The following is a 16,182-nucleotide window of genomic DNA, read 5'->3' on the forward strand; positions in this document are numbered from 1 at the left end:
GGCTTAGGCTGCTGATTTGCAAACGGTGCCATCCTTCTCCTGCTTCGCTCCTGACTCTGTGAAAAAAAAACCACAATGAGTTACACAGGTATTTCCAGCTAGAAATTTTCCAGCAAGTTCCAGCGTTTCCGGAGCTGCAGGAGAGCGAGCAGGCGCGGGTCTTGGCACCTCTGGGATCAGTGGGGCAAGTGGGGCAGGCGGTGGGGCAAATTCAGGAGCTTCTGCAGCTTGCTGGGCAGTTGCTTGAAGGTGAGCAGCAGCGCAGAACAGTTCAGAGCTAATCTGGGAATCACCGTGTCCGAAAGCAGAAAACCGGAGCTGATCTGTGTGTTGTCACACTGTAATTACCCAAATGGCTATTTGGTTAACGAAAGAGATGAAGCCCTGCACTTGGAGCTAGCAGAGAATTCCCCTGGGTCCTTCAGCCTGACAATTAGGCGGCTCATTAATTTGCTGCTTCCTCCAGAATGTCCCCTTGAACTGCCACCGTTCATCTCCTTCAGGAGCGCAGCGGTCCCGGCTCCGGTGGCTTAAAAGAGGGAGCAGCTGCGCCTGCCGCCCTCGCGAGCGCCCCGTGGGGCTCTCCCATTCCGCTCACGTCCAGCCTCGCTTTCCCCGCACGTAGCGCCCGGCTCTGCTCGCGGTGCCGCTCGTGGCGCCTGCGGAGCGGCCGGCTCCGTCCCGCTCGGCCTCGTGTGCCCGGCGACAGCCAGCGCCAGGGCTCCTTGCTCCCCGCTGAAGGGATTTTGTGCGTTCGCGCCCTCGGATGCTGCCCCTGTGCTCACGAGGGATGTCGGTGCAGCGGGACAGGGGGTCTGGGGACCCGCTGTGAGCGGCGGCTSCCACGTCCTCGTTGCCCCGTGAGGACGAGCGCAGCTCGGGGAGGATGGTGTGCGGTGGCAGGAGCGCCCCAGGGCTCTTGTCCTCCTGTCGCTGCCGCAGAGAAGGGCGTGAGCAGCGTCCTTCACTCAACCAGCTGCTCTTTCTGGCGCTTATTCCTGTATCTTATAGAAATACGTATATCTCTATACACCCGCATACACGACACGCGTTTTCACTTTCACATAATTAATATCAACCCCTAACATTTCTATTATGAGCCTCTTGGCTAGTGAAAGCAAACGAAGGCGCCAGGCTGCCAGCTCTCACTTGCAGGAAAGGAGCAAAAGAAAGGAAGAAAGGGGACAGAAATACCCTGCAAAGCCGCGGCTTTTCGGAACAAGGCTGAGTTGCCCGAGTCCTGCGGAACTGGTCCCTCCCTTATTGCCATCTTTGGCTGCGCTGGATCCGCCCCGCGCAGGAGAAGAGAAATGCAGCTGTCAGGCTCGCGAGCTCGCCGCTCTCTGCGCTCGCCGAGCCCCTAGAAATGGGCACGAGGTCCCCGCTCGCCCTCCTGGTGGCCCTGTGGGCCAGCCAGCTGGGCGCGGGGGCGGCCGGGCGCTCCAAGGTGAACCCCCGCATCATCGCCGCGCCGCCAGGTAGGTCGTGTTTCCCGACTGCCGCTTGCCGCTTCTCCCCTCCCTGCCCACGGACTCGGCCCCGCTTGTTCCCCTTTTGTGCCTTTGGGCACTGCTCTGGCCCCGGCTTAAACCCCCGGGGCTCTCGGGAAGCCTTTTCAACCTCCTCGGTCCTGCTTTTTCTTCTCCGGTTGCATTTATAGCTCTTTTACCTTGGCGAGCCCTTTCCCCGGGTGTACCCTGGCAAGCCCTTCCCGCAGGTCGGGGCTATCAAAGCCAAGCCGCGTCCTGGCCTGGCGACCGTTTCCTCTCAGCCGGGGGGACGAGCTGCAGATGAGTGTTTGCATGAAACGGTACATTTCCTTATTGCTCTGCTGCGCTTCCCCTGCCGGCTGCAAACGAGCCGCGTTATCAAGAGCTTGCAGTGACCTCCCGGAGGGAGGCTGCAAGGGCTCGGGCTCGCCGAGGAAAAGAAACAAAAGAGCCGGCTTTTGCCGGCGTCCGCGGTAGGCGCGCGGGGCGCAGGAGCATCCTGCTGCTAGCGGGGGCTCGGGGATTAACGCCCCGCGGGAGGATTTAGCAGCAGAGCCCGTGGCGGCTCCCGGGGATCCCGGTGTCCGTCTGCGGGCAGAGCTGGGAGCTCCTGAGGCCGGGAATTTGCCGGGGTTTATTGGGCGCCATCTGCTCTCCTTGTCCCGGCCGCCCCGTGGAGGTTGCCCCCGGGCGACGGGCTCAAGGTGCCTTTTCCTGACRCTGTCGTCACCGGCTTCCCCGCCGCCGCGGGGGCTCTTGGGGTCACTGCCCCCGTCCCCGCGGCCTGCGTAGGTGGCAGCTTCCCTCCCCGCTGTGGCTTTCGGCAGCAGCCTGGGGAACGCGCGTCCCGCGGGAACGCCGCGTCCTTGGAGCAGCGCGGGCGCCGGAGCAGCCTCTGCGCGCCCAGCAGGAGCGCTGGCATCCCATCCATGCGGATGCTGCATCYGCACCTTGGCGCGCGTGGAATCCCGCTGCTTCCTTCTTTCCCGGGAGCAGCCCGGCTCCGAGCTACACGGGGGAGATGCCGCCCGGTCCCGCAGGGAAAGGAAAGCGGAGCCGCTCCAGCCCTGGCTGCCTTGTCCAGATACGTTGGCTTTGGGAAGTGAGGCGGGAAACGGCGATTCCCAGGAGGTGCCCGCAGCAGCTCCGGGGCTTTGCCGAGCTGCTCGGCCCCGGCAGGGCTCCGGAGCAGCTCCCGGCGCTCGGCTGGAGAGCCGGAGCAGAGGCCCTGTCCCTCCTGACTCCTCGGACAGGGATTCACACGGAGCTCCGGCATTTGCCGGAGCCAGCGGCTGCCTTTCCCAGCACTGCTTCCCGCAGACGGCTCCTTTTCCCAGGCTGGGAGCTGTGGGCGCTGTAAAATGTTGCCTCAAACTATTTTTTTTTCCTGGGCACAGATYGAAAAAGCAAAACAAACCAAATGAACCCGGCGAATGAATCACACCCCCCTCCTGCCGCAGGAGTAGGAGCAGGAGCTGCGGCTGCTGCGCCGGGTTTCTGCTGGATTTCTGCTCTTTTCCTGGAGCTCAGGAAGGGAGCTTGGGAAGCTGTGAGGGAGGAGGCGTTGTCCGGCTGTGAGGCGGGATGAAGGCGCAGGGGATGCTTTTTAGAGAAGTTGGTGTGCAGGAAAAGGGCTCGGGAARCAGGAAATGGCTTGTTGTGGCGGCAGCGCTGTCCCGTGTGCGGCTATTCCTGGGGCAGCCAGGAATAGGGCCCGTTCCGCCTGTTCCTGCGCCGCCCGCCCTCCTGGCCCTGCTACAGCGGCCCCTCGTGCACGTGGGCGCTGGGCCGGCCGCGCGTGCCCAAGGACGCCCCGTTTGGGCACCCGCATCTCCCGGAGCCGCCCCGTTAACCCCCGCGGAGCCCGGGCGGCCTCGGGGAGCAGCCGCGGTGCCGGTGCCGAGAGGCGCTCGGGGCCGTTCGTCCCCCTCGCGGGGATAAAGCGGCGCTGGAAGCGGCTCCTCCTGCGGGCGCGGAGCGCGGTGCCGCTGGGAGCTCCTTTTGTTGCCGCTCTCCTTGCAGCGGCCGCGTAAAGAAAGGCCGGGCGCAGCCCCCGGCTTCCCGCGGGAGTGATCCTAGGGAAAAAGGGCCCGCAGCGGCACCTGCCTCTGTATTTAGCCTGGCAAGGGCGCAGTCGACCGCTGGGCCTGGGAATGCTGCTGGGGCTGCAGTGCCCTGGGCGCTGCAATACCCATCCCCGCTCACCTTTGTTTGCACAAGGGAGCCGAGTCCCGGCTTCCCGAACCCTTCCTGGCTGCAGCAGCTCCCGAGTGCAGCGCGTTGGGCTGCTCGTGCCCTGCTCTGTGCACTGGACAGGAGGGCGGGCGCGCGGAGGGGCTTTGGGCAGCCCGGCCCCTGCGTTATCCCACTGTCCTGCCCTGCTTCGGGGCCCGGAGGGGCAGGAGCACCAGGAAAGGAGTGGGAAGCAGCTGGGGAGGAGCGCGAGAAGAGCCGGCGCGAGGTCTCTTGGCAGCCGATCGAGTTCTCCCTCCCTGCGACGTGTCTGCGGGGGGAGACGGGACGAGAAGTGCGGAGCAGCTGCGCGCTGTCACCGCGGAGCCGGAGGGGCGGCGAGCGCGCGGCCRGGGGCGAAACGGGAAGCGCGCGTGGCTCCGCTGCACCGCGAAGCGCCTCGTGCATGGGGCGAAACGGGAACCGCGCGTCCTGCCGCGTCCTGCTCGCGCCCCTCCTCATGCCAGCGTGCAAATCCCTAGGGAAGGAGCGGTGCCGGCGGCGTGGCTGCCCCATGGGGTCCCTATCTGGTGCTCCCGGAGCTAGGGCTGCTTGCGGGGTCACATGGGGATCCCAGAACAGCTAGGGAGCAGTGAGAGGCTGGTGAGCGATGGGAAGAGGTTTCGGCGGCCTCTCCTGCTCCCGGTTTCGGCAGCCTCTCCTCGTGCCGCGGTGTCACTTTTGGTGAGTGGTGCTGGCTGGCGCCCAGGGAGCTCGCGTGGCAGGTCGGAGCAGAGCCACCCTGCAGCTCCCTTCTGCTTTCAGCTTTCCCTGAAAACCCTCCTTGGGGCCAAAGCCCCCAGGCACAGYCAGCTCATGCCGGCAGCAAATCGCTCGGGAATGGGGTGGTTTGTCAGGAGGCACCTCCTTGGGCCCTTCCCACGGCTCTGCCTTCCTCTTGTCCCCCTGGCTGCTCCCCTRGGCGGTTTCATGGAGAGGAAGGAGAAGCCGATCTGGGTGTTCGCGGCAGCCACCCACGGCCCCGCTCGCTCCGGCAGCAGCGTCTCCGCCTGGGAATTTATAGATCATCTAAAACTGCAGCCTGGCCTCCCGCCAGCCTCGCCGTGCAGCCGGGAGGGAAGATGGCAGCTCCCGGGGCCGGTGGCWGCCCGGTGCCCCCTGCCCGCGCGGCTCCGTCCCTCGCAGCGCTGCGGAGAGGCCCCGCGTTGCCCTTGGCCGCGCTCCAAGGGAGCCGCCGGGCCAGGGGAAATCCCTGGATCGGCCTCCGGTCTTGATGGAGCCGTGAAACGAGTGACGCCGCAAGGTGACATCAGGCCCAGGAGCAGCGCCGCCCGCGAACCCTGGCACGGGTGACTAAGGCAGCAGGTTCCATCCGGAAATGGGAATGCAGGGGCAGCGGGAAACGGATGTCACCGAGACGAGACAGGTGACTAGCCGGGTGACGAGAGGGGTGACGAAAGGCGGGCGCCTCGGCGCGCTTGGTCACGCTCCCTGCCCCGCGCCCGCAGCCTCCTTCCCATGGCTCTTCCGCACGCTTGCCAAGCCGCTCCCGGTCGGATTGCGGCAGAGTCGTGCCGCAATCTGCGGGTAATCCCGAAGGAAGGAAAGGATAAAGGCTGGATGTCCGGGGAAGGACGAGCTGCCTTTGGGGGAGCCGGGAAGCACGTGAGCTGTGCGCGCTTGCAGTGCTGTGACTCAGGCAGGAACCCGCTCCGGAGGCGGCCGAGCAGGTGCCGGGGCCATCGGTGTCGTGGATGCGTCACTGGGATGGTGGCGGCGCCGTGCAGCGAGCTGGGCTCGGAGCCTCCCAGATCCCCATGGATTAGGGTGGCTCATCCCGCCCGGAGAGCGGYGAAGGGCAGAGGGGACAGGGAGTCGCCTGGCCGAGCCGGCCGGGCTCACGCTCGGGTGTTGCTGCTCACGGGATGACCAGCCTGGCGCCCACGCGGTCCCTTTGCAGTGCTGGCGACATCTGCTCCGGGGGCGGGAGGCCGGGAATGACCCTTTGCCCAGGCGCTTCCTCGCGGCCCCCAGCAGCACCCAGAGGGAGCCGGGGGCTCTTCCCGAGAGCAGGGCGCGCTGCCTCCTTCTCCCTCGTCAATATTAGTTTTCTCGCTCCCTTTGGCAGCCTTTCCCGCGTGCTGCCCGCCGCACAAAGCTCCTCTTTCTGCCATTCATGGCCGGGGCCGCGGGTTAGCGGCTCCAGTGACAATCGCGCCATTGATTCGGGTGCCCACGCCGGGGCCGGCCCCAAATGCCAGGCAAAGAAGAAACCCTCTGGAATTTCGGCAGCTGGGAGAGAAGCAGGAGTTACCGCTGGCCTGGCCGGGCAGCAGCGAAGCGCCCGGGTGCTGTGTCCCGGCGCGGCCTCCCTGGCTGTGTCGTCCCGCCGGGAAGGCAGGGCCGCATGGAGCGAGCCGGGGCGCCGAGGGGCTCGCGGCGTCACCGGCCCTGGCCGTGCCCTCCTGTGGCCGCCAGCGCCGAGGGGAGCRGGGCAGGAGGTGAAAGAGGAAGGAAGGAGGAGGTGAGGACACGCGGTCCTTCCTCCCCGCTGCGGTTGTGAGCCAGGGCCCGGTCTTGCAGCTCGCTCCTCGCCAGCACCTGGGGCGGGGAGGAGGGCGGCAAGGCTGCCCAGGCGCTTTCCATGGTGACTCTCTGTGTGTTCCCAGGTGCCAGGGAGTTCGTGTTTCCCGCGAGGGAGAAGTACCCCGTCTTCTACCATAAAGAAAACAGCTCAGGCATCTTCGTCGGGGGAGAGGGGAGGCTTTACTACCATGACTTTGCCACCTACGAGACGTACACGGTAAGGATGCTGGGCAAGCAAGTGTGGCCCCGTGTGAAACCTCCGGATTCTAGGTGTCTTGCTTGGTGTCTTTGCCAGCAGCAAAAGCTGGAAGTGTCCAGTCAACGTGCTCGATGGCTGCAGCAAAGGAGAGGTTCCCTRCACTAACTGTGGGGCCTTCATGGAGCATCTGGAAGCTCTTACAGTCTTTGGAAGGGGGAGTCTTTCTTTAGCATGGCAAGGGATGCTCAGTCGTGTGTTTGGGAAGAAGTTTTTTGTCTCATCCCTTTCCACCGGCCCAGCTCTGGCTGCTTTTCCTGGAAAGCAACACATTCTGGGCCAGCTGGGCACTGACTTGGCCCAGCAAGAAAATCCCCCGGTTGGTTGGTTTTCCCATAACCACTTTGTGGTCCTCAAGCAAGTCAGTTCCTGAAGTTTGTGCTCCGAAACTTCTCGTCTTGTTCCCAGGAGCATAGCGGTTAATTTGTCCCAGGCCTCAGACAGCCACCACCTACAGTCGAACACCCACTCCCTGCGCTGACAGATCCTCTCCCGAATCCTTCTGGAGAGCAGCCCAGGCTGCCTGCCAGTCGTGCCTGCCGCTTTGGCCCCACGTCTTCCCACTCCCCCAGCAGCAGAGAGCTGCCAATCCAGCCTCCCCAAGAGTTTGCAAGAGCTGGGATGGGGAGGAGGGCTGGCTTCCAGGGTTTGATGGCCCTCTCGCAGGCGTGCCGGATTCACTGCTTGCTGAGAGAGTGAGAATGTGGGGGACTTTGCATGGGACTCCGTTCCTGCTAGTTGTTGGCTTTGAGGAGGAAGGGATAAGAGCGCCTCTGTCTCTCTTCTCTTGCAGGAAGACTTCCCTGTGATAAAAGAAGGGCAGTGCATGAACTCTGGAGGYCCGGTAGGTCCCCCAGAGCTCCCCRAGAAATGCTGGGAAGTCCTTTTGTGGCTGTGGACTCATGTGCTGCTCTGGGGAAGACACCACATCCTATCCGCGATGAAGCAGCGTGGGAGGGACAGCTGGAGGGGGACGGGTGCATGAGGGCTGAGGGACATGGGCTGAAGGACCGTTTGGGAARGAACTGTGCCCTCTCTTCGCATGCTGTCTGTGGGTGAAGTCCTCCAGGACTTGTGGAGCAGAAGGTCGGATGAGAAAAGGTCGATTTTTGGCATTTAAACACCCAGGGAAAGCTAGGAAGCCACCCAGCTTGTGAGGCAAAACCACGCTCTGCTTAGAGCAGCTGGGCCGTGTTCTGCCATTCCCAACCGTTCATGTTCTCTCTTTCTCTCTTGCAGGAAGACAATAAAAATTACCTCACGTTGCTGGGGGAGCACGGGGACAGCATGTTAGTGTGTGGAACCGGCGCCTGCTCTCCTACCTGCTGGCACTGGGTACGCTGGCAAAACCCTAGCGCGGGGCTGGCTCGTCCCGCTCTGTCCRGTGTCTTCTGCACCGGATGGCTGAGGGACGTGGGGAATGTAGTTTAGTGGGCCCGTAGCCAAAGTAGAGCTCGGGAGTCCTTAATGCCCACGTAACGCTGTCAAGCATGGAATGAGGGGGCAGGATGTACGTTTGTGCTGGCTGCTCTGCCCTGCCTGGCAGATCACACGTGTTAGGAGCAATTTCTGTCCTTCCCCAGAATGAGAAGAAGAAGAGCTCGCCGTGGGATGGGAGAGGTATCGCCCCGTTCAGCCCCGACTCCAATTCCCTCGTCGTCATTGATGGTTAGTCCAAACGCTTGCACGTCTTCTGCAGTAGCGCTGTGCGAGGACGCTGAGCTCTCTGCTACATAAAGGAGCACCTGGAAACCTCCAGGCTGCTCCAGAAACTGCATCCTTCTGCTTTAGCTGGGGATCAGTGCCGGTGCTTCTTGCTTTGCCCCTTTTAGYGAATTCACTTCTAGGACAGAGCAGGGCACAAGGTTCTTTGTTCCCATCCTGGGCATGGGGGCTGCRTCTGTGTGCAGGAAACTAGAGTGCGGTGGCAATGGAGAGGGAGGACGAGGTCCCGCAGTAAGTCCACCGCAGGAGGGGCTGGGGACCTGGTAGAGGAAGAGATGGGGCTCCCTTCCAAAGGCAGAGCAAGGACTTATCCCTGTCTGTGAGGCCTCCCACGCCTGCTCAGTCTTGGGCAGGGCGTTCTGGGCTTGGTGGTCTGTATTCACCAACTGCAGGAGTTTTCTTGGCCGACCACGTATCCAGGCTGCTCTTGGTTCTTCTCTTGCTTTTCACAACCCCCTCTCTCCTGCCCCTTCTGGAAAGAGCCTGTTGCAAAGGAGCTTTCCTGTCCCGCAGGTAATGACATCTATTCAACCATCAAGAAGAGCCAACAGAATGGCAAGATACCCCGTTTCCGGCGAGTGAAAGGAGGAGGAGAGCTCTACACCAGCGACACGGTGATGCAGAGTGAGTATGAGGCTGATCCTGAGGGAGTGGGAGCTGCTATTTTGCCCCTCTAGGCACATAAATTGGCCTCCTTGTGAGTCTATAGCTGCAGGCCGTGCTATGTACCCTGGAGAGGTGCATGCCCTGTGCTGGGGTTGGCTCCAGGGCCTCCTCCCTGGGTTTGCTCCTCCTAGGACGGAGCTGCACAGAGGGCTGATTCAGTCCCCGTCTGCAGTGCTGACAAGGAGGGACCTTGTGGCCCCTTTTAGCTTCAGTTGYTTGGGGAATTTGAGCTCTGCTTCTAGGCCAAAACAGCTGACAAGTCAGTTCCTCTTGCTTGGGGATTGGGGAACGGAGAGAAGTAGACAGCAAGTCCCGTGTCAGCTGCTGCAAGGAAATATAGTTGTGCAAAGGTGCCAGCAGCGCCTGCTACGCAGTGGTGGAAACAGAAAGAACTTCCACTGCGGGCAGACTGCTCTGGGAAAAATGACTTTCCAAATCCCCAGCCAGGGGGAGACTGGGAGGCAGGAAGAGGTTGGGTGGGCTGTGCATGGGACAGAGGGAAGAGAGGGAAAGGACCCCCCTGTTTCCATCGAGGCCATTGCCTCATTACTTCACCTTCTGCCAAGCCCAAAGACGAAAATCAAAACGACACCATGGCAAGAGAGGACTTACACTTGTGAGGACACCGGAGCAGGGGGACCAAGGCAGCGGCAAACAAAGCCGATGGGCGCAGGGGCCGAGCGGCCAAACACGCAATTAGGCAGGGYGCCCTGCTGTGGAAACACCGGCTAACGATGCCCGGAGGGACCCGGGCGTTCCCCTGCCRCCGGGGATGCCCTTTGTGGCCCTGGTGTGTTAACAGGAAAAGCATCGCTGGGTTTTCCACGCCAAGCACAAACAGCACAGCTTGCTGTGCCATAGAGGGAACCTTATATGCAGTTATAGATCGTGTACACGAGACAGCAGAGTGAGTTTCCTTCTCTGCTAAGCAACAAAGGCTTCACAGGGCTCAGAGGCCTTGGCCTTCAAGGACACAAGGGGAGGAGGAGGAAGAGGAAGGAGAACCCCACCACGGAGGTGACACATACAAAGCAAGCTCTTGTTGGCTGCACCTGGGGATCTGTGACTGGTCCGGCCTACGRGTTGGGCTTGGACGTGTCCTTTGCCTGGAGCACAGATGGTCTTTGCTCCTCTTGTCTGAGAGCGACCGCTTCATTGCGGAGCTCGCCGGTTTGTTCCCAAGCCAATGGCTGCTTTCAGGTGAGCTTCCTTCTTGAAACGTGCGTGTTCAGGCCAGGGCTTTCTGATGGCTCTTGTCCCATTTCAGACCCCCAGTTTGTCAAAGCCACCACTTTAAGGCACGAAGAGCCTTACGAGGACAAGATCTACTACTTCTTTCGAGAAGACAATCCAGACAAGAGTCCTGAGGCACCCAGGAACATCTCCCGCGTGGCTCAGCTGTGTAAGGTGAGGGCCCTGTCCTGGCCCATTGGGACGCTAGTGAGGTGCACATCTGTTGTAATGACGGCAGTCAAATGCGTTCCTGCGCTCGCCATCCAAAATGCTGGGCAAGGGGAGCGCTTTGTGTTCCTCCCTGCCAATCCCTCACCCCCTGCTTTCCCCCTCCCACAGGAAGATAAAGGAGGAACCAGCTCACTCTCTGCTTCCAARTGGACCACCTTCCTGAAGGCCAGCTTGATTTGTGTGGACCCAGTCACCAAGGGCAACTTCAACTGGCTGCAAGATGCCTTCTTTGTCCCCTCAAGTAACTGGAGGGATTCCAAAGTCTACGGGCTCTTCACGAACACATGGTGAGCCTTGTTGCAAAATGGAGGAGGCCCCGTCCCATGGACCACGGCTTTCTGTGCAGCTCTTTGTTCTCTCTGGCAGGCTAATGGGTGGAAAACAGCCAAAACGGACACTGTCAACCAAGGCGTGACACACGGAGCCATGCCCCGTCCCCAGGGATGACGGCCAGCGTCTCACTGACCCTCTCTTTGTCCCGTTGTCCGCAGGGGAAGCTCAGCTGTTTGTGTCTATTCCTTTGGGGACATCGACAACGTATTTCGAACGTCCAAACTCAAGGGCTACAACGGCCCCAACCCGGAGGTCAAGCCTGGGCAGGTGAGCGGGCCGTGACAGATGCCCACGTTGGGTGGCGGGACTCCTGCTCCCCTGCCCCTCGTCCCCAGGGATCTGTCTGACTCTCCCGCTGGCCTTTGTTCCCCTCCTGGCACAGTGCGTTGCCTCGGGGCAGCACACGCCGAGCGAGACCTTCAAGATCGCCGACAGCCACCCCGAGGTGGAGGACCGCGTGGAGCCCCTCGCCCCCAGCAAGAGCCCCCTGTTCCACAACAAGCACCGCTACCAGAAGATCGGGGTGCACGCGGTCTCCGCGGCGGACGGGCGCCGCTACAACGTGCTCTATCTGGCAACAGGTACCGGGGGCTGCTCCTGAGACCACCCCAGAGGGCAGGGAACGCGGGGCAGGCAGTGGAGGGACACGGGAGGCCTCCGCGGTGCGGAGCAGAGCACGGAGCTGTGTTTGCCCCGGCCTGGCACCGGTTTATCAAGCAGGGASGAGCTGCCAAGTTCCAGTACCGCTCGGTACGGCCAGTCTAGGGTGCTGTTGGCAAAGGCAGGCTGGAAGTATTGGGCACGGATTGTGCCCTGTTGGGCTGCTTTAGCCTCTGGCAGGTCACAGGCGGTCAGACCTTAGGGCTGAGGGGTCATAGGGCCCTCCCGCTTACCCGCTCTGGCACCTCCTGGCCTTGCCCGCTCCGCGACAGCAGTGGCAGCTTCTTGCTGCACCTCCAGCTGATCCCAGCCCTTGGTGCTGGGCCAAGGGAGAGCAGGAAGGCAGAGCAGGGTGCCTGTCCTTGGTGTGGAGCGGGAGGGCAGGCTCAGATGGGCGGTCTGGGCTCCCAGGCTGTTCAGCTGCTTGCTGTGAAGCCTCCTAAGCCAGTGCTCCTCCCTCCTGCCCTGCTGGCACCCAGCGCTTCTCCCTTCAGCAGTTGCCATCCCTCTTCCGCACCGCGCTGGGATTTGCTCATTCCAACAGAGCTGGCACTTTTGGAGAGACTTCCGGACCTTTTTTTTTTTTTTTTTCCCCAATCTGTGATATAAAATTAGAGATGAGCCTCAGTAGGTGGCCTGGGTTGGATCAGGGCCCACCTGTGCTCGGATTTATCTTATCTTGCAGAAAGCTTTAGCTAAATATAGGTAATGTCTTTTCCATTCCCTTTGGGGAGCTGGCTGCAAGCTGCAGGGCTGGCAGGGCAGCTTCCCGCCTCCCTGCAGGGAGAGGAGAGACAAAATGAGCAGTGGGGATGAGAGAGGAGGGTCCCAATCCTAGTCTACCTGTCCTGGGCTTCCTCAGGTCACAACTTTGACCTCTTTGTGGTTGACGGTGGAGAGGGGAGCTGCTGTTTGGGGAAGGGAGGCTGTGCAAGTAGCTGGGGAAGATTGAACGGTGAAGATCCCCAAGTCCTGTTCCCTCAGATCAATCTTGTCACCCCTCCCGACCAAAGTGACGTGTCTGCCTAAATCACCAGTCTCTGGAGTCATTTAACTGGGCAGGGGAGACAGTTTACTCAGGAGAAAGAAAGGCAAAAATCCCAGTTTGTGCCTGAGGCGAGCAGGGAGATGAGGCTCATGATCAAAGCAGAGCTGAGTTAGAGGGCGGTTGTTTTTCCTCGACGAGGCCATTCCAGTGCAGCGGATCAAAGCAGGGCCAGCCCGGCCCTGGGACGTGATGGGGGAAGTGGACTCCGCGTGGCCCCGCGCCGGGAGGGTCACGGGGCTCTGCTGTGGGAAGCACTATTGTTCGGAAGGTTATTTCCTAGCAAGCGAAGCGAGCGCTTTCTGAGAAAGGGCCTCTTTTCTTGCCACTGGTTGAGTCGTTTTCCAGGTGGCTGCGCTGGGAGCGCGGCGGAGCGGGTGGCACGTGCCCGCCGCGCGTGCTGAAACCCCCGCGCTGCTCCTGCCTGCCTCTCCCAGCCCCGCGCAGCTCCTCAGGATGCTCTGCTCCTTTCTTCCAGACAAGGGATCCATCCACAAGATCGTGGAGCTGCCGGACGGGGTGCAGAACATCATGGAGCTCCAGGTCTTCCCAAAGAAGGACCCGATCCACTCCATGATCCTGGACCATCAGAGGGTAGGTCTCTGCAACGCAGCGGAAAGGAAAGCGGTGGGTGAGACCATTGCCTACTCCCCGCAGCGCTGGGATTCGCTCTCTCTCCATGGCATGGCCGACACGCTGTTGGGCTGTGCCCGTTCTCCACCCCAGCGGTGACAACATTGCTGGGATGGAGCAAACTCCTAAGGAGGGCGGTTGGGAAAGGATGGCCGCTGCCTGGCCCGTGATCTAGGGCGAGCGACGTGTGTCTGCACAGCCTGGCAGCTCCTCTGGCGAAATCCGCCCCAGTTTCACAGAGACCAAACCTCTGGGAACGTTTCTCCTGGCGTCCTCSTGAGGTGGCGCTGGGGCACGGTGCTACAAGGAGCCTCTCTGCTTCCCTCTGCAGGCGATGCTCTACGTGGGCTCCACGGATAAAGTCGTGGAGATCCCCATGGACACGTGCGGGGTGTATCGCAACAACTGCGAGAGCTGCTTGCTGGCCAGGGACCCCTACTGCGGCTGGTCCGGCGGGCGCTGCCGCTCCGTGTACCGGGGCCGGTACGTGGCACCGCGCTCTGCTTGCTCTCGCTCCGGTGCTTCTCAGCTGGCTGCTGCAGCCTGAGAAGGTCCCACCCCTCCACGTGTGCGCTGGCAGTGGCAGCATGGACATCTATGTGCTGTCCCTGGAACTGCAGCTCTGCAGGATCTGCAGGATCTGCAGGATCCCACCCCTGGGGAGGAGGGGGTGGGTTTCGTACTGGGCTGAGCACCCTGCTCCTCTTTGCTGGTAGAAACCTGCACAGAGCACAGGTTCTGGTTTGTTGTGCCTGCCTTTACGGGGGAAAATTAAGCCCTGCACCCTTGCAATTTGGCTATGATGCTATTTACACTGCTTGGTTGTGGTGAGCTGTGACATTCTTGCAATTGTCAGCCTCTTAAGCAAGGGACTGTATTTCCCTACCCGGGTAATAGCAGGTGTTTAAACACTGGGTTAACTTTTTGCCCCGTCGGATCCATGTCGTCCTTTACGGGTAAATCCTTTCCTAGCCTGAAAGTGTTGCCAATTCTTGTCCCCACCTTTTAGGGAGGTGCGTCAGAACCTAAACCTGGGCTCGTGGAAAGAAAAGTGCCAAGGGGGTAAAGCTAAGGAAGGTGAGTAAAAGGCTTGAGCTGCAGGCCCTGTGCCCACAGGGAGCTGGAGCAGGGGGGCTGTTTCTCAGGTGTTTGGATGGCTTGAGGGAAGCGTTGCGAGGCACTGCTGGGGAAGTGGGGATCACCAGGGCTATTGTGAGAGATGGAGACTCTGGGCAAGTCTCAGTTTGTAGCATAGAAAGTAGGAATATCATTGTTAATGGGGAAAAAAAAGAGCTTTAGTTGAGTATCAGTCAAGCCTTTGGTATGAAGTAGCGCAAAGCTGGATGCCAAGTTGCTGCCTCTGGCAGCCACAGACTTTGATGACTCTTGGCTGACATGGTCAGGCATGATCCTCACTGACCCACGCAGTCTGCAACGATGCCCTGCGAGCAGACACTGCACAGTATTTCACCTCCTCCCCTAAATCAAGCAATCTGGGCGTGAGGCAAAGAGAACCAGCCCCCTCACACGTCTTTATGTCCAGGGTGGTGTCAGCACASCCGGTCACTGCTGTTAGCCCTCTGGTTTGGCCTCCCTTGCCTTCTGTGGTGAGGCTGAGCCAGTGCTCTTGTGGCCTGTGGTCTCCTGAAGTGGGTGAGAGGGCTCCGACTCGCTTTGTCACTGATGTCCAGGCAGAAGAGTCCTACAGGCTCCAACAGCTGCGGGCCAGGCCCTGCTGGTGTTGCTAAACGCCCTTGGAAGACGTTGCCATCAGCCCGGCAGTGCTTCCRTGGTTCCTGGGGACCCTCATCTCATCCCGGCCTGTCCCTGTCTTCCCACAGACAACTACCAGAACATCACAGTGGTCCCTTTCTCCCGCTACTACCTCAACTGCCCCGTGGAGTCCCACTACGCCACCTACAACTGGTACCACGACGACTTCCTCATCAAGACGTGCAACAACAGCCACCCGCAGCAGGACTGCTTCCACTTCATCCAGAACGTGAGCCGCGCGCACTACGGCCGCTACGTGTGCGTCTCCGAGGAGGACGGCTTCCGGCAAGCCCTGGTGAAGGAGCGCCTCGTGGGCCAGCTCCGCTTCATGTCGCAGAAGGGCCGGGCCGCCGCGGCGCTGGCCTCCTGGGTGCACGTGCTCCTGGTGCTGGGCTTGGCGGAGCTCTTCCACTGAACGTGGCCGCGCGCTGTCCTCGCCTGCCGCTGCTCTTCCTCGCCTTGCTGGGCCCTCTCGGGGCGAGATCCCCGTTTCTCGTAGCCACGCGAAGGGGTCCTGCCTCCCTGTGCAGCTTCCATCTCTGCTCCTGGCGGAGAAGCCGACTCTGGGCACTGTGAGGAGGGCACAACTGCAAGGCCACGTGGAGCCGGGTTTGGGGACGGGGAGGGAAGGGGCRCCCAGGGCACGTCGCTGCGATGCTGGCGGGGAGGCTTTGGCCTCTCTGCCAGCACCTGCGGGCAGCTTCGTGCTGGGAATCGTCGGGAGCGCACGGCGAGCGCCGCTCCTGTTTGGGGGACTGCGCGGACGTGCATGCGCCGATCCGCAGGGCTTGGCGCCTCTTCTCTTTGGGAACGTGCATGTGATGAAGAGGAGGAGCCAGCCCTTGGCCTTACCCCTGCTGGTTCACCCGTGCTCCTCTCCAAGCAAGGACTGGCCCTTCCAGGGCTTTTGCTGCTAACGTCTGGTTGAGGGGACAAGCACCTGGAGCGCTCCCTGTGTCACCTGCGAGGCCCTTCCCGGCCTGCTCGCAGGGGTCGGAAGAACTGGACCTTGGGAGCACTTTGGAGTTTGTAAATATGGGAAGAACGAGCACTGGTTACGCAGGAGAGGGCAGGCGCGGAGCTCGCATTTTGCATGGAAAAGCCTTGGAGCTTGACTGGATTCGAAGGGTGGGAAAGGACAGAGCACTGGGGCGTTCCCAGGGCCGGAGGAGCCGGAGCGGGGCCCCGAGCAGCTCGGACGCACAAGTCCCCTGCAGGCAGCTAAGGGCGGGTGTCTGCGGCCCCGCTGCTCCCCGCGCGCTTGTGGCCCTCGCGGGGGGCCCAGGCGTCCTGAGGGGGCTGCAGACCGGGGTGCTGCAGGCGGGGCCGAGCCGCGCGGCTGCAGCCCTTCCCAGCAC

The 16,182-nt window shown here is 61.6% G+C and overlaps 1 protein-coding gene across 1 annotated transcript; it reads left to right on the forward strand.

Moving 5' to 3' along the window:
• Positions 1–1,060: 1,060 nt before the first annotated feature.
• Positions 1,061–15,875, forward strand: SEMA7A (semaphorin 7A (John Milton Hagen blood group)). Its single transcript, XM_026043631.1, has 14 exons — positions 1,061–1,478; positions 6,353–6,486; positions 7,319–7,369; positions 7,765–7,860; positions 8,109–8,193; positions 8,764–8,874; positions 10,184–10,323; positions 10,489–10,667; positions 10,872–10,980; positions 11,096–11,294; positions 12,897–13,012; positions 13,383–13,534; positions 14,061–14,128; positions 14,893–15,875. The coding sequence occupies exons 1-14, from the start codon at positions 1,367–1,369 to the stop codon at positions 15,237–15,239; spliced, it is 1,899 nt and encodes a 632-aa protein (XP_025899416.1). The 5' UTR covers positions 1,061–1,366; the 3' UTR covers positions 15,240–15,875.
• Positions 15,876–16,182: the final 307 nt, after the last annotated feature.

The sequence above is a fragment of the Nothoprocta perdicaria genome, unplaced genomic scaffold, assembly GCF_003342845.1.
Source record: "Nothoprocta perdicaria isolate Ctin4 unplaced genomic scaffold, notPer1 scaffold_332, whole genome shotgun sequence".
NCBI classification, from domain to species: domain Eukaryota; kingdom Metazoa; phylum Chordata; class Aves; order Tinamiformes; family Tinamidae; genus Nothoprocta; species Nothoprocta perdicaria.